This window comes from Microcaecilia unicolor, chromosome 6 (assembly GCF_901765095.1).
Source record: "Microcaecilia unicolor chromosome 6, aMicUni1.1, whole genome shotgun sequence".
NCBI lineage: Eukaryota > Metazoa > Chordata > Amphibia > Gymnophiona > Siphonopidae > Microcaecilia > Microcaecilia unicolor.
The window spans coordinates 244094986-244112747 of NC_044036.1; the positions used below are offsets into that span (position 1 = coordinate 244094986).

The window sequence follows — 17762 nt, forward strand, 5'->3', positions numbered from 1 at the left end:
CCTTAGTCTCCTCGGGAATTTCAAATGCTCTGGAGAGGGAGTCCGCAGGAGTATTTTGAGCAGCCGCCCGAAAAACCAACTGAAAATGAAATCTGGCGAAAAACAATGATCACCGGGCTTGTCGGGGGTTGAGCCGTTGAGCCTCTTGTAGATATAGTAGATTCTTGTGGTCCGTGATCACCGTGAATCGATGTTCCGCTCCCTCCAGCAGATGTCTCCATTCCTGCAGAGCTAATTTCAATGCTAAGAGCTCTCTGTCCCCGACTGTATAATTACATTCCGCCGGGGAGAATCTACGAGACAAGAAAGAGCAAGGCTGACGCCGGCCCTTGGAATTCACTTGCGAGAGGACCGCCCCGGCTCCCAACGCGGACGCGTCCACTTCCACAATAAAGGGTCTTTCTGGATCCGGGGCTAACAAAATGGACGCCGAGTTGAATGCCTCCTTTACCTGGCAAAAGGCCGCCTGCGTCTCGGGCGGCCAATCCCGGACCTTCGCGTCTTTGCGAGTGAGCGCCGTCAACGGCGCCGTCAGTTGTGAATACTGGGGAATAAACTGGCGATAGTAGTTCGCGAATCCTAAAAAACGTTGCAGTGCTTTTAATCCCAGCGGTTGTGGCCATTCTCGAATCGCCCGGAGTTTGTCTGGCTCCATCTGTAGCCCTCCGGGTAACAGGATGTGTCCCAAAAATGGTAATGACCTCTGATGAAAAGCGCACTTGCTGAGCTTAGCAAACAGGCGGTACTGTCGTAATCGCTGCAGTACTGCGCGAACATGACCCACATGTTCCGCGGGGTTTTGGGAAAACACCAAGATGTCGTCCAGATACACAATCACCATGGAGTTCAGCAAATCCTCGAGCACAAAATTAATAAGTCGCTGAAACACCGCCGGGGCATTACATAGGCCGAATGGCATCACCCGATACTCAAAATGTCCCTCGTGGGTGTTAAAAGCCGTCTTCCATTCGTCCCCTCTCCGGATGCGCACTAAGTTGTAGGCCCCTCGTAAGTCCAACTTGGTAAACAGCTGGGCTCCTTGCAGCCTATCAAAGAGTTCGGGAATGAGCGGTAGAGGAAAGCGATCCTTTACCGTGATGGCATTTAACCCCCGATAATCAATACAGGGCCTCAAGGAGCCGTCCTTCTTAGTAACAAAAAAGAATCCGGCCCCGGCCGGAGACGTAGAGGGCCGGATGAAGCCTTTACGCAGATTCTCCCGGATGTACTCCTGCATAGCCTTGGACTCCCCACGGGACAGAGCGTACAGTCGGCCTCGCGGTGGCATGGTATCTGCCATCAAGTTAATGGCACAGTCGAAGGATCGATGAGGCGGCAGAACTTCCGCCTCCATTGGACAAAACACATCTGCAAAGTCCCTATAGTCCATGGGCAAGGAGCCCAGCTCTATCCGCGGCCTCCCAGGCATACTATTAAATGCCGGGCAGCTGCTGGTCCGGCCCTTACAACAGTTCTCCCGACAGGAACTACCCCAAGCTTGAATACTTCCCTCGGTCCAGTCAATAACAGGGCTATGACTCCGTAGCCAGGGCAATCCTAGGACCACTGGATGGATGGTCCGAGATAGTACCAAGAACTGGACTTCTTCCCTGTGATCCTCCCCCACCTGCAATTCCAAAAAGGAGGAGCTCTCCGTCACCGGCTGCGGTAATGTAGTTCCCTGGATAGAGGTTATTTGCAGCGCCGGCCGCCGCGGGAGCGTAGGCCAGCCCATCTGTTGTAGCAGTTCGCGCCCGATGAAGTTGCCCCCTGATCCAGAGTCCACTAGGGCCTGGGTCTGGATCGCGGTCTCGTGCCACCGTAGTGTAACTGGCAGTGTGATCAGGGAATCCGGTAGGGGAGCGGAATGCCCCAAGACCCCTCCCCTCAAGGTGCCTTGGGGAAGACGTTTCCCGCCCGGGAGGGACAGGCTCGAATAAAATGTCCGGCCTCACCACAGTAGAGGCACAGTCCGTCCCACAAACGTTTTTTCCTGTCGGAAGGGGCCAGCCGTTGACGGCCCATCACCATCGGCTCCTTCCCAGCCTCCTTGGAATCTCGGTTCCCACGGCGAGGAGACGGCCCCTTAGTAGTCCGGGACGTTCCCCGTACCCACTTCTGCCGTTCCGCCCGGGCTCTCGCCCGCTCCTGGAACCGGGTATCTACTCGGATACAGAGCGAAATCAGGGCATCCAATTGGCCTGGGACCTCTCGCCCAGCCAATTCGTCCTTGATTCGTTCTTGTAACCCCTCCGTAAAGATAGCCATCAAGGATTCCGGGTTCCAACGGAGCTCCGTGGCTAAAGTCCGGAAACGAATGGCATAATCGGCCACCGTTCCCTCACCCTGATGAATTCGCAGCAGTTCCGAGGCCACGGAAGATGGTCTCCAAGGAAGATCGAACACCATACGGAACCGGCGCTGAAATTCATTATAGTCATCCAAAATGGGATCCTGTTGCTCGTGGAGTGGAGCCACCCAGGCCAGGGCCTTCCCTTCGCATAGGCCCATGATATATCCCACTTTACTTTGGTCTGAGGCAAATGTCTCCGGTTGCATCCGGAAGGCCAAGTTGCACTGATTGAGGAACCCCCGGCAACCTCCGGGGGCCCCATTATATCGTGCCGGCTCAGGGAACCGAGGTCCCGTGCGGAACCCTCCCGAACGGGGAGCCGCTGCGGCCCCCTGGACCGCAGCGGCCTGGTTCTGTACCTGGAGCGTAGAAAGTTGAGAGCAAACATTCTGGAGCGCCCCCGACAGGGCGTTCAGCTGCTCCTGCTGCTGCTGAAGTACCTTGGCCAGGTCCCGTAGATCGGGCTGCGTAGGCGAGCTCATGGCTTCCGTTTCCTGTCCTGTTTCGGTTATTGGTGAGCCCTTAGGTTCCCTGAGGCCCGGTAAGACCTCCGAGGACCGCCGCACACCCCGAATCTTCACCCGCGCCGACCGCCGTTCACCGAGGGTTGAGCCCCCAGCTGCAGGCTGCCAGCAGGACTGCTGGAACCGCGGGGTGACGGTCGGCCTGGCAAGTAGTCAGCAACTCAGTCTCTAGAGGGCCGCTAGCAAGGACGGCTACCGCAAAAAGGAACACAGCCTCTGAAGGTGGCTAGCAAGGACGGCTAGCTGAAGAGGCCACAATCTCTGGAGGTGGCTAGCAAGGACGGCTAGCTGAAGAGGACACAATCTCTGGAGGTGGCTAGCAAGGACGGCTAGCTGCAGAGGACACAATCTCTGAAGGTGGCTAGCAAGGACGGCTAGCTGCAGAGGACACAATCTCTGAAGGTGGCTAGCAAGGACGGCTAGCTGAAGAGGACACAGTCTCTGGGGTAGCTAGCAAGGGCGGCTAGCTGAAGAGGACACAATCTCTGGAGGTGGCTAGCAAGGGCGTCTAGCTGAAGATGACACAGTCCCTGGAGGTGGCTAGCAAGGACGGCTAGCGAAGAGGACACAGTCCCTGGAGGTGGCTAGCAAGGACAGCTAGCGCAGAGGACACAGTCCTTGGAGGTGGCTAGCAAGGACGGCTAGCGCAGAGGACACAGTCTCGGGAGGCAACAATTCCGATCCACTGTGTGGGCTCCTGACGAACCAAACGGAAGCACTGACTCTTCCTGTTTCGGGGTTTAAATCTCCCGCCAGTTCCCTCCTTCCTAGAAGAGGAACCAATCCCCTCAGCTCCGGCAGGCAAGGCGCGCCTGGATAGGCCAGGCCACCTTGCAGGCGGAGTCTCTCGCTGCAATGCACCAATCCGGCGCGAGTAGGCGGAGCGGGCTCGCTGGTCCGCGCTGAGCCAGGGAGACGACGACGCCGGCGCCGCCATCTTGGCCGGCGTGCTCCCTTCTCCGAGACCGGCGTTCGCTCCAGCGGTTCGCCGGCCTCAGAGCGGCCCGCGGCAGCGCCGGCCCCGTCGGCGACTCGTCCCTGCCGCCCTGGATCCTGCGGCCTCCGCTGATCTTCGCCCCCCGCGTTGAGAGCCACGGTAAGGGACCGGGACGGGACGCTAATGTGCATACTTTAAAAGTAATGCGTTCCTTAAGTGGGAGCCAGTGTAACTTCTCTCGTAAGGGTTTTGCACTTTCATATTTTGGTTTTCCGAAGATGAGTCTGGCTGCTGTATTCTGGGCTGTCTGAAGTTTCCTCAGGATTTGCTCTTTGCAGCCTGCGTACAGCGAGTTGCAGTAATCCAGATGACTGAGTACGAGGGATTGCACTAGGCTGCGAAAAACGGATCTTGGGAAGAATGATCTTAATCTTTTCAGTTTCCACATGCAGTAGAACATCTTTTTGGTTGTGTTGTTTGCATGGGTTTCGAGCGTTAGGTGGCGATCGATAGTAACTCCAAGGATTCTTAACGTTTCTGAGATTGGGAGGTTTAGTTTTGGTGTATTCATGGTGGCAAATTCCTTTGTGTAGTATTGGGAAGTGGGTATCAGGCATTGAGTCTTTTCTGCATTCAGTTTCAGACGAAATGCATCTGCCCAGGTGTTCATGATGTGTAGGATTTGGTTAATTTCGTTGAAGATTTCCTTGATGTCTTGTTTGAAAGGGATGTATATTGTTACATCATCGGCGTATATATGTGGGTTGAGGTTATGGTTTGATAGGATTTTTGCCAAGGGGATCATCATTAGGTTGAAGATGGTTGGTGAGAGAGGTGATCCTTGCGGTACTCCACATTCATGTGTCCATGCGGCAGACGTGGTTGAATTTGATGTGACTGGGTATGAACGCTTGGTTAGGAACCCTTTGAACCAGTTTAGGACATTTCCTCCAATGCCAAAGTATTCAAGTATGTGTAATAGGACTCCGTGGTCAACCATATCGAAGGCACTCGACATGTCAAATTGTAGGAGGAGTATATTGTTACCGGTTGCAATCATTTGTTTAAATTTAGTCATGAGGGTAATTAATACTGTTTCTGTGCTGTGATTTGATCAGAATCCTGATTGGGCATCATGCAATATTGAGTGTTTGTTTAGATAGTTGGTAAGTTGTTTAGTTACCATTCCTTCAGTTATTTTGGTTGTTAGTGTGTCTTCTGTCTCAAAATCAAGATCAAGAGCCCCCTGAAGACGGATGACCAGAGACTTTCGGCTTATCCTCAAGCAACCGCTACAGCTTAGTTTCTCCCAGTTCTTTCACCAATTTACTGAGCTCTTCTCCAGTCACTTGCCCCAAAAGGGCAGTTTATCTAGAAGTGACTTTGATGCTGCATCGTTGCCCAATGCTGCAACCAGCTTTGCTGATGTACTGGGGTGACAGCCAAAAACACACTGCAGGCTGTAACCATAACATGTCATAAATAGCATCCACCAAGTAGGCCAACCTTGCTTCCAGATGGGTCACTACTCCATCCTCATCCTCCTCGACCTCTCCGCCGCTTTTGACACTGTCAATCACAACCTACTTCTTGACACACTGTCCTCCCTTGGGTTCCAGGGCTCTGTCCTCTCCTGGTTCTCCTCTTATCTCTCCCATCGTACCTTCAGAGTACACTCTCATGGTTCGTCTTCCTCCCCTATCCCGCTCTCTGTTGGAGTTCCTCAGGGATCTGTCCTTGGGCCCCTTCTTTTTTCAATCTACACCTCTTCCTTAGGCTCCCTGATTTCTTCTCATGGTTTCCACTATTATCTTTATGCCGACGACACCCAGCTTTATCTCTCCACACCAGAAATCACTGCGGATACCCAGGCCGAAGTCTCGGCCTGCTTATCCGACATTGCTGCCTGGATGTCCAACCGCCACCTGAAACTGAATATGTCTAAGACTGAACTTATTGTCTTCCCACCCAAACCCACTTCCCCTCTCCCTTCACTCTCTATCTCAGTTGAGAACACCCTGCCCGCAACCTCGGTGTCATCTTCGACTCCTCCCTCTCCTTTTCTGCGCACATCCAGCAGATAGCCAAGACCTGTCGCTTCTTCCTCTATAACATCAGCAAAATTCACCCCTTCCTCTCCGAGCACACCACCCGAACTATCATCCACTCTCTCATTACCTCTCGCCTTGACTACTGCAACCTACTCCTGACCGGCCTCCCACGTAGCCATCTACTCCCCCTTCAGTCCATCCAGAACTCTGCCGCACGTCTTATCTTCCGCCTTAACCGATATACTCATATCACCCCTCTCCTCAAGTCACTTCACTGGCTCCCAATCAGATACCGCATACAGTTCAAGCTTCTCTTACTCACCTACAAATGCACTCGATCTGCGGCCCCTCCGTACCTCTCTACCCTCATCTCCCCTTACGTCCCTACCCGTAACCTCCGCTCTCAAGACAAATCCCTCCTTTCAGTACCCTTCTCCACCACCTCCAACTCCAGGCTCCGTCCCTTCTATCTCGCCTCACCCCATGCCTGGAACAAACTCCCTGAGCCCATACGCCGTGCCCCCTCCCTACCCATCTTCAAATCAATGCTCAAAGCCCACCTCTTCAATGTCGCCTTCGGCTCCTAATCATTACACCTCTTCTCAGAAAACTTATCTACCCCAACTTGACATTTCGTCCTTTAGATTGTAAGCTCTTCCGAGCAGGGACCGTCCTTAATTGTTAATTTGTACAGCGCTGCGTAACCCTAGTAGCGCTCTAGAAATGTTAAGTAGTAGTAGTAGTAGTAGTACTTTATGGCATCCATATTGTGTTGGAGACTGCTGATGCCACTTAAGGTATGCTCTTGCCAGGAAAAAGCTGCACAGTGTCACTTAAAGGCCCAAACAGGCCACCTGCAAAGGCTTGTTTCAGTGAGCCTTCTAGCTTCCTATCCTGTAGGTCTTTTAGGGCAATGTCCCCTTCCACCGGCAAGGTGGTCGTCTTAGTCACTGCCATAACCAAGGAGTCCACTCTGAGAAAATGCAATTTATCTTTCTGCTCCAGAACTAATGGGTAGAGGCAAGCCATGGCTCCTCTCACTCTCAGCCCCATGTCGGTGAGACCCATTCTGCTATAATCAGGACCTGAATGTCTGAATGCATTGGAAGCTTCAATGAAAAGCACCACCATTGCCTAAGAAATAAGAGTACTGAGCAGCTCCTCTTTATGAAACAACATCAGTACTTTTGGATCATACCCCTCCTCTAATGGCTCCTCAACGACAGCTCCTCTGAATAGACCGAAGCCACATCAGATAAGGAGGGAGAAGCAGAGACAGCCTCATTTGCCCACTCCTGGAGGTCTAAATGATATCTCTTAGGAGCCAGAGAGGCAGCAGGGCAAGAAACTGAAGCACAATGCAGCAACTCTTGACTACCCCTGCTTCTGTAAATAGGCCTGGTGTAAGAGCAATATAAACTCCAGAGGAAACAAAGATCCCGATGCAGCTGAATGCTCTGTTGGGCCTGAGACTCTAAAATCGTGGCTGTGTTCCGCATGTGATCAGCCAGAGGCTACTTCTCACTGCCAATCAACTGGCACCCATTCCAGCCCTCTCCTGCATCAAACTGCACATCAGCCCTGCTTGAGAGCCCAGAGAACCCGATATAGTTGGATGCTGTGCCAAATCCGAAGATGTGCTGCCACCGACTGTTTCCTCCACATCTGTGGGATTCCTTGCTTGCATGCACTGCAATGCCCAATGCTGGCTGGCGGGTCCCATAGCAGGAACACAATAAACTTCCTCTGCGGGAGTCACTATTCACCCCGACTGTCACCAACGCAGCACAACATGTCCCAAGTGGTGAGTCAGGATCCCTCCCTGCACCAAGTAGAACTTGCAGCCCTCCAAGCGGTTGTGAGTCAAACTTTAGTTGGACTTACCACTGCCAGCTGCTCCCCCCCAAACTCACAGTCTCCAGAGTCTTACCACAGATGAGAAAGGCTCAGTACTGATAATCTGTACCACGCTCTCCAGCAAACCTCTTTCCTTCTCCTTTGTCTTGTTTTTTTTTTAAAGGTTGTTGTGCTGTAAAAGGAAAAAAAAGCCACAAGAAACAGGAGAAAGGAGAAGGAAGGGAAGAAGCAAATTCACAGGGCACCAGAGATGGATCTGAAGACCTCCAGATATGACTCTGCAGACTCAAGCCACTTACAGAGCTAAACTGGGGACCAGATAACCAACTGGACCAGGAACATATCACTCAAAACTAAAGGCTGAAAAGTGTGTCCATCCACCTGCTGGAGATAGAAAATACCGAGGAGCTGGACTAGATGCCAAGAAAGATATGTCTCAGCTCAGTTTTCAGTTCTCTATCTCAACCTGCTGGTGGCCACAACTATCCCACAGGTTCTGGAACAATGGGAAGTTGAGTAATGGAAAGCACATATTTTTATTGTTTAAATAGATACAGATAAAACTGAGCCATAATTTTACTGTAAACAAACCAAAAATTGTATTAGTGACATGCCAATTAATTTTTTATTTTTTTGTTGTGTAAGTGACTTTATTGGACACTGATTTCATATAGTAGTTTCTATGGTATGCTTATGTACTGATTAGATGAACATTTAAATTTGTTGTATGCCACCTAGAGACTGTTTGGGGGGGGGGGGGGGGGGACTAGGCGACTTATAAATACACCGGCCAATATTCAAAGTGAGTTAACCTCCAATCATTTTCAGCAGCACTTAACCAGTCATCCTCGCTGAAAATAACTGGTTAGCACCAAACTGAAAGCTGGCTATATCAGGGGTATTCCAGGGGCAGAATCCAGTTACGTCTCAATATTCAGACCTAATCAGACAGGTTTAGCGCATAAATAGGACCGTATAAATAGCTGTCCTATCTTTATGTGCTAACCCATGACCGGTTAAGTCTGAATATTAACTTAACTGGTCATGCGCTAGCCGGCTTAAAAAAAAAAACGAAAATTCAATGTCGAAGCCCAAACAGAGCCTGGCACTGAATTTCCGATTTTAGCACCAGCGGCGGACAAAAAAAAGCTATCCGCCGCTGGCTGGACAATAAATAAAAAAGGAACATGATATGCGAAATAAATGGAACTCAAACTCATGAGGTCAATTAGTGGGCTCCAAGTAATGTTTTAAGGCTTATGATTAGTATAATCCACATCAAGGTGAACAAGCTGTGTCAGTTCATCCCACTGCACGCAAGGAAATGTAGTTCTGACATAGTTCCCTAAGGAAAGCAGGTTTACATCTACATATATGCAATGGAGTCAAATTACGACTGTCTCAGCTTCTCCTCCTGGACATGGAGCTATATGGTCACCCAACCAAAGATGTGTGTCAGAGATAAGAATCCACTTAAACCAATAGAGCTTATGATATGATAAGGAGCTTGATCAGGATTATATGCAGGGAATGAGTGAATCAGGCTCAACTCCACTCCTCTAGAAGGCATATCATGAGCAAATCTTTACTGAAGACTGTAAAAGTCATAATAGTAGGAATGAACATGACTCTAACAGAATGTCTGTGGCTCATGTTGCAGAGCCCGGGTGTGGCACCACTGAAACATATTGAGTTTTGGAAGAGAAATGAGAAGCCACTGAAAACTCAAATGAGTAAGTTATCAGGTGTAAGAGGCTATCTCTACAGACCCACTGATTTTGAAGTGCCTATGGCAAATCTCTAGAAAATAGACAACATTTGAACTAATTCAAAATCTAATAAATGACCAGGAATCACGAGTTCGTTGATAGGCACAGGATAAAGTTTTAAAACCCTAAAATCACACATACTTATTATGTGTGCATATGTAAGTATGACATCTTCACCAGTCCCAAAGGAAGATTATAGGTAACACCCGAAGAAAGTAATGATAAGCAAAGCAATTTGCGAGAATTGGAACAAGATGGTGTCCATTTCCCAGTATGCTTTGTTGGAATAAAACAAAAAAAAACCCCACAACAAACAACTTACAGACTGGAACATGCAGTGTCAGCATTTCAAGCAGGAAGAGACACATCAATAATAAAAAAGAAAGAACATTTTGATTTTTCAAGAGGAAAAGAAAAGAAGAAAAACAACATACATTAAACATTCAGATAATGGTGACATGTAATGGTCATAAAAATGAAAATGAAAAGAAAAACTAAAAGGCAATGCCAAGACCCTTCAGGTCTAGCTGCTCCTGTGGGATATTAACAGGTAACATCAATGAATGATATTTAGTTTCATTCTGATTGTAAATAAGTTCCTCTACAGAAAGTTATGAATCCAAATGCACTCAAATAATTATGCTATCACTCAAATAATTCAATCATTCATTCACTCTGGTATTTTTATATTCTCACTTGCTCTCACAAAGATTCTGCTTATAAAGGGTGGGGAGAGAGAGGGGAGAGCAAGATGATGGGGGGGGGGGGGGGGGGATAAAGGATGATGACATGGGTTTGCAAGTTTCAATGTTGAATGCTACTGTTTTTGTTTAAAAGAAATTAAAAAAAAAATACAAAAACAAAGACCCTGCTCTTATGCAGTCACAGTTGGAAAATAAAATCCTCATTAAAATTCCAATGCTCTCTGACCTTTGGGATTTAAAAACAATTCTTAAGCATTAAAACATTCTAAGGTGTGAAGGTAGCCTTTGGATCACTCCTTGGACACACCATGTTTCCAGATCAAGTGTGATTACTTTATTATTATTTAAAAACATTGTGCATTGTAGCAAGCACTGCCATGTGGAAGATTAACACTCTTTTCCTACTGGAGCAGATGGAATCCAGGTCATCACACAATTGCAACACCTTGAGGCACAATGATTTCAAAGTTCCAAAAGAACAGGATTATTGCAATGGCTGGGCATGTAAAACTAGGGTGGGGAGGGACCCAAGCTAAGCTAGTGATAAATGAAAAGTTCATGGCACATAGACCAATGAAAGGTCGGTTCCAACTGAGCTGGAAGCACAAGGGAGAAAGAGGAAATATCTGGGCCAAAAAAATAAAATAAAATGCATGACCATCTTCATGCATTGTTTCAGGACAGATTCTGATAAAGAATGGGCCTGTAGCACCATACATGGCATTAGTTCACTTGGCATGCAGAAAGCAGAGTTTCCCCCACCCCTCAATGATGTTGGTATATAGGTCGTAGGTACATAGGCCGTGATTCAAGAGAGAAAAGCATCCTGACACCCTTGGTAGCATTTTGGTTCAGCCCAAGCACAGAAGGAAGAGTGCTCCTTAACTTCATGCAGGCCCATCAGTTCAATATCAGCTTAGAAGGAAGATTACCCTCTAACATAATGCTGTACTATTGGTTTATATAGAAGAAGGCTTCTCAACCAATGGTGCCTGCACCCCCAAGCAGTGTGAGAAGAGGTCAAACAGGGTGTGAGAAGGGTCTTGAACTCTAATATGTAGCATTTGTAAATGGTCATTTTCAACAACATTATGTACAATTTATGTATCATTGTAACTTTAAGTGTGACTTCTTTGGTGGTATAACTGTACTACTGCAATTTTAGTAACATGTTATCAGTTAGCATTGTTAGCGGCTAACAGTTATGTAGATGTCAGTAGTCACAAGTGGACAAGTGGTTTAGGAAGGAGTGTGGTAACAAAAAAAATGGTTAAGAACCCCCTGATATAGAGTCAAAGGAAAAAGTACCACCCTATACTATGCTGGACAGTTAGTCAGTAGAAGTAGTCTCAAAAGGAAAAGCACTCCCTGTACTACAATAAAAGTTGAGAGGTCTAAAGGCTTAAATGGGTGAGTACAGTGGAACTACAGTAAGAACATTTTGGAAGACTGGAAAAGAGGAAATGAATTTAAAGCGAAGAAGAAATCTTGTGGTTAGAGCAGTGGACTGAGAACCAGGGAAGCCTGGTACAAATCCCTCTGCTGCTCCTTGAGATCTACAGAAAGTCACTTAAGTCTCCAAAAGATAGACTGATCTGTGCTCTCCGGTAATGTTGTTACTGAAAGACTAAGGTATTTCATGCTCTAACTGGTCACGAAGTCTCCTCCCACAAAATCACTGTGCCAAGACTGCAAGCAATGACTGTTGCAAACCACTGACTACTAGAGATTCACGTCCACCCATTTCATTCCACTCAATATTTTATAGACATGTATCATGAGGAGAGATATGATAAGAGGTCTATAAAATGATGAATGGAATGGGTGGACATGAATTGCTTGTTTACTCTCTTCAAAAATACTAGGACTAGGGGGCACACAATGAAGCTATTAAATAGTAATTGTATACGGGGACGCTCCAACCTACATGCTCAGCCTGGTCGACCTCCCACCCAGAAATTCCGTGCAGTTGTCCCGTACCTATCTCAATCTCCACTTTCCTAACTGCAGGAACTTAAGATACAAGCTGCTCTTTGCCTCTTCGTTTTGCTTCCACTGTCCCCGTTATTGGAATGCTCTGCCATCAACGTTAAAAGAGACTACCGATCACAGCCTATTCAAGAAATCCCTGAAGACCTACCTATGTGATCGATCATTCTCCTCAGCTGCTTGATCTTCTGCATCTCCGCCTTCCTTTCCCCTGCTGTTCTCCCTCCCTTCCCCTCATCTATTTTATTCTCTGCTTTGCACTACTGCTATTATGTTGTACTTTTCTCTTAACATTCTAAGCCACATAGAGCCTGCCTTGGTGGGATTATGCGGGATATAAATGTTCACAATAAATAAATAAATGTAAAATGAATCGGAGAAAATATTTCTTCATTCAATGTGTAATTGAACTCTGGAATTCATTGCTAGCCAGAGGTATTCCCAGAGTGGATTTTTCAAATTTAGGAGTTAATTTACTAAGACCCCCCCCCCAAGAGATACAGAATGGGGAAGTAGCCTTAACAAATCAGTCCATTAAATGGTTAGGGGCAAATTGTATAACTGGCACCTTCATTTAGATGCCCCAAGGCCACATGGTAGGAGCCCATTCTACAATGATTCCATTATAAAACACTAGGGTAACTCAGAATTGGCATGCCTAATGTTTAGGCATTCATACTTACACCAGCACTTACATTGTGTAAGTGCCTAAATGTGGTAGGAACACACATAACTTACAGTATTTTGACAGTTATGCATATAAGTGGGAGTTCTGCCTATTTCCTACTCCTGTGTACACCCCACTTGCATATATACTCTGGTAAACTAAATGGATATTTACAGAACAGTGCTTAAAAGCCCTGCTAGCACTTGTGTAGGTATGGACGCACACATATGCATAAGCACTATTGTCCTAAACATTTATGTGCTTAAATTGCTTGGAGCCAGCTTACTGCTGATATTCAGCACTAACCGGCATTTTGGAACTGGGCCACACAGGGCTATTATGGGGATGAAGTCTGGAAGGAGTTGGGAGTTATGCTGGTGCTGGTAAAAAAAAAAAAAAGTAATCCTAAATTTGCCTGGTTAGCTATGTGGGTGCTCGAACTGAATACTGGCCTGCAACTGCATAACTTCTGGTACTGGCCAGCATGTTTCCAATGTCCTCCCTTCCCCGGCAAGGTCCAGCAGTCAGAATGGGTCCCCCATGAGCCTACCTGAACTCCATGCTGGTTCAGCAAAGCAATGGGGGAAGGAGCAAACCCCATTCACTCCTGCCCCTGGCCTAGCAAGCTCCATGATCAAAATGGCTGCTGCAATCTGTAGTATTTTCCAGTTCAACTTTTACACAACTGAAGAATCAGCCTGTAACACCTGAATGTAGCTTGCTTGGAACTACTACTGAAAACAAGCGAGCTAAGCATTTTACTTTCCTTCCCCTACCTTGCAGCTCTCAGATTCTGTGTCATTGGAAAGTTTAGGAACCCAAATCATGAGGGGCCAGACTTTAGCCAGTGAAAATCAATGGCAGAGATATTACCCCTCCCCATCATCTGAACCTTTCACCATTCCTGTTGTCAGGTGTGCTGGGTTGTGCTGGCAGCCCTTCATCATCTTGATGCCTGTTCACTGAAACCCATTTTTATCTGAGGGGTGGGGGAATCTTGCAAACTTCCTAGATAGAAGCCCCTTGTTCTTACACTCCCAGCCCATGTGAATTTAGATTTATTTATTTATTGTTCGCTTATATCCCACATTTTATTTATTTATTCTATTTATGTTAATTTATATACCGTATCTTATTGCGACTGCAAAACAGAACGGTTTACATAAGTGGTTTGTAAGCCACTCATGCAGGCACAATGTGGCTTACAAACATTAAATAAAATACAGAATAGGAAAACTTAGAAGAATATACAAGGAGTATGCAGGGGGAGAAGCATCTAACAGGGCGAACTAGCAGGGTAGGAGCCAGGGAGGGTGCATCAAGCAGCAGTATAAAGTGAGGAGTAGGTCTTGGCAAAGAAGTAGGTCTTCTACAACTTCTTGAAGAGGGCGTGGTCCACTTGAGTTTTAAGGTGTTGCGGGAGAGAATTCCAGTGCTTAGGACTCCAATAGCGGAAAGATGAGGCGAAGATCCTCTTGTGCTTGACACCCTTACAGTTTGGGAAGTGAAGGTGGAGGAAGGAACGAGCAGCAGGGTTGGCATTCCTGGGCGGGAGGTCGATCAAGGGGTGCATATACTCCGGGGCAAACCCATAGATAATTTTATGGGTCAAGGAGCAGAGTTTAAAGGCAATGCGCTCCTGAACAGGCAGCCAGTGTAATTTGAACCGTAAGGGTTCGGCATGTGCAAAGCGTTGCTCTCTCAGGATGAGTCTCGCAGCAGTGTTCTGAACTGTTTGGAACTTTTTCAACAGAGCGGCCTGGCAGCCCGCGTAAATTCCGCTGCAATAGTCCAAGTGGGAGAGGACAAGCCAGTGGACAAGTGTGCGGAACAAATCTCTAGGAAGGAAGTATCTGATACGCTGAAGCCTCCACATGGCGTGAAACATTTTTTGGGTGACCAAGTGCACATGATTGTCCAGTTGGAGGTGTGTGTCCAGTTGCACTCCTAAAAGCCGCAGGCTTGTGGCAATTGGAAGGACAGAGCCCAATACTGGGAGCACCGTGTCAGTTACTGGAGTGTGGATGGACGAGAGGATGAGACACTGTGTTTTGTCCTTGTTTAATTTGAAACGGAAGACCTGAGCCCAATGTTCTAAGGTGGAGAAGCAGGCATCAATGAGATGAACAATTACTGACACGGTGGTGCGAAAGGGAATGTAGACTATAATATCGTCGGCATAGATGAAAGGGTTAAGGTCCAGTTTTGCGAGAGCAGCAGCTAAAGGCATCAACATAATACTGAATAAGGCTGGTGAAAGTGGGGAGCCCTGCGGAACCCCACAGGAGGCCTTCCACGGATCAGAAGTAACCGAGTTCACTGAGACCTGGTAAGTTCTTGTTGTTAAAAAGCCCGCGAACCAGTGTAAGACAGGACCTCCTATACCAAAAGAGTCCAGCAGATGAAGCAAGATTTCATGGTCCACCATATCGAAGGCACTGGACATGTCAAATTGAAGCAGTAACACCTTCCGACCAATGGATAGCTCTTGCTTAAAGTTAGATAAGAGGGTGACCAGGACAGTCTCGGTGCTATATTGAGCTCGGAAACCAGACTGAGAGGGGTGTAGGATATCGAAGGCAGTCAGGAAGTCGTTGAGCTGGACGTTGACCATACTCTCCATTAACTTGGTAGCACGCATCTAGCTCTCAGTTCACACATCATTCTCTTGACATAAGGGAGTAAGATCGAGATGAAGAATATATAAAAGGTCACCTGGCTTAAAGCATGTAAGATTTCTCCTATAGAATGGAAAAACAAACTCTCTCCACCTTAGGTGGATTCATATACACCTCCCCACTGATCAATATGTGCAAGTAACTGTCCAAGGGCTGCAAACCACATGCCTATAGTATGAGTATGCTTTGCACTGAACCAGACACACAACCATTCATGTGCAGGTTTGATAGATATATACCAACTTAAAATCATTCTATACCATAGGGAATAAACATTAGAGTGGATATTGAGACCCCCACAGAAAATAAAAGCTCTTCTCCTCCCAACATTCCCACATTTAATCTCCCCCCCCCCCTCACTAGTGGGTGAAAATGAACAGCAGGCTCACACTACATATTAACTGGCACTCACCTTCTTTCACGGAGATAGTAGGTTTTTTCTGCCGCAGTCCCAGAAGGATAAAGAAGAGAACCAAGGGGATGAAAATCTCAAATGCCAGCACCCACTGAAAAAACACATCAGAAAGAGAGAAAACAATGAATGACATCATCCACTAAAGTCCAACAAGGCTTTGAAGAGCCATGGGCAGATCTGCTACTCACACCCTCACAGATAGCCTTGGCATAAGAGCAGGGCTGGCTCTAAGCTGAGCAACACACTCCCTTCTCCAGCTTTGGTGGTGGACACTCCAACATTGTGCTCTCCTCCTTCTATCCAGTATCCTCTTCACTGTCCCTTATCCTTCTGCCCAGCTCCCACTTCTCTCTCCCCCCTCTTTCTGCCCATCACTCCTTTCTCTCTCCTCCTCCTGTCTAGCACCTACTTTCTCTCCCTCCTTCTGCCCAGCTCCCCCTTCTCTCCGCCTCCTTCTGTCCAGCACACCTTCTCTTCCCCCTCTTCCTGTCCAGCACCATCTTCTCTCTCCCTTCCTTCAGTCCAGGACCCCCTTCTCTCTCCCCTCCTTCTGCCTTGTACTCCCTTCTTTCTCCCCTCCTTCTCTCCAGCACCTACTTCTCTCTCCTCTTCATTTTGCCCAGCGCCCCCTTCTCTCTCCTCCTTCTTCTATCCAGCACCCTTTTCTCTTCCCCCTCCTCCCTAGTACCTTCTTCTCTCTCTCCCTTCCTGCCCAGTATCATTTCTTCCTCCCCCCCCCCCCCCAGTCCTTCTATCCACATGATGTGAAAAGCCATGGAGTGAGGCAGCATTGTGGGGTCCCCTTCATGCATGGTCCCTGCATAATTGCATACCCCAAAACAAGCTTTCTGTACTAGCTGAGCCTGCAGCAACCTAGAGATTCTTGACATCCTCAGACACTGAAAACAGAAGCTTGAAAGCTTCAATATTTGAATTCCCCTTTACGTTCCCTAATCCATTCAGCAAGTCACTTACCCCCCAATCTTCAGCCACTGGTGGTCCAGCACAGGATGATTTGTGCCTGGATATTCAGTGCTGGCTCCTATCCAGGAACTGGCACTGAATTTGTGGGCACTCCACAGCTCTCAGAAGTTATTTGAGTATTGGCACTATTCAGCATCAGTACATGGATAGCTATCCAGGCAAGTTTGGACTACTATGTATACAGTCCTACTTGCCCAGATAGTTATCCAGGCACCCAAACTGAATATTGCTAGCACCTGGATAATATTCAGGACTGCCCTAGCTCTACTGCCAGACTACCTCACCACTAATTGGACAGTGCCGCAGTGCCAATATTCAACAGCAATGTCTGGGTAAGTGTCAGTGAATATCAGCAGGGGAGTCAGCCAGTGTGATTTAACTAGACAAGAGTCCTGCAGAGTTACATTGTTTTGAATATTGGCCCCACCTTAATTTTCATTTGCTACAATTTGAAACTGCAAGCTGCTGTTGGGCAGTAGCAAGGTAAGCACCCTACCAGAGCTGTTCACACATATCACTCGGGGTAGCGATGACACAGGCCAGGGATCTCCAGCAGAAATCTACCATATCATGGCTGCATGCAACTGCAATCAATATAACCATACAGCATATATGTGCACCTGGCAGGGGGAATGGCTCTAACACGCATAGGCATACTGGTAACCTAATGAAAAGACTGATTGTGTATCAGGAAAAAGCTGATGAAATTCAATCACTCATGGCCCCACCAATATTTTGTCCAACACACATCAGTACACAAAGCAAAATAATGTTCTACTGCCCTTGCAATAGCTGGTTAATTTTTTACAAGCTATTGCTTTATATATATACTTG

At 47.5% G+C, this 17762-nt stretch overlaps 1 protein-coding gene across 1 annotated transcript in view; it reads right to left on the reverse strand.

Annotated features, from left to right (window-relative positions):
- ABCA2 (ATP binding cassette subfamily A member 2) overlaps positions 1–17762 on the reverse strand; it is a 689232-nt gene that overhangs the window by 493508 nt on the left and 177962 nt on the right. Inside the window, exons 2-3 of the mRNA XM_030206813.1 lie at positions 15942–16035; positions 9814–9816 (exon numbers count right to left, since the gene is read on the reverse strand). Coding sequence (XP_030062673.1) covers positions 9814–9816; positions 15942–16035 — 97 coding nt within the window. The remainder of the gene's footprint in view (positions 1–9813; positions 9817–15941; positions 16036–17762) is intronic.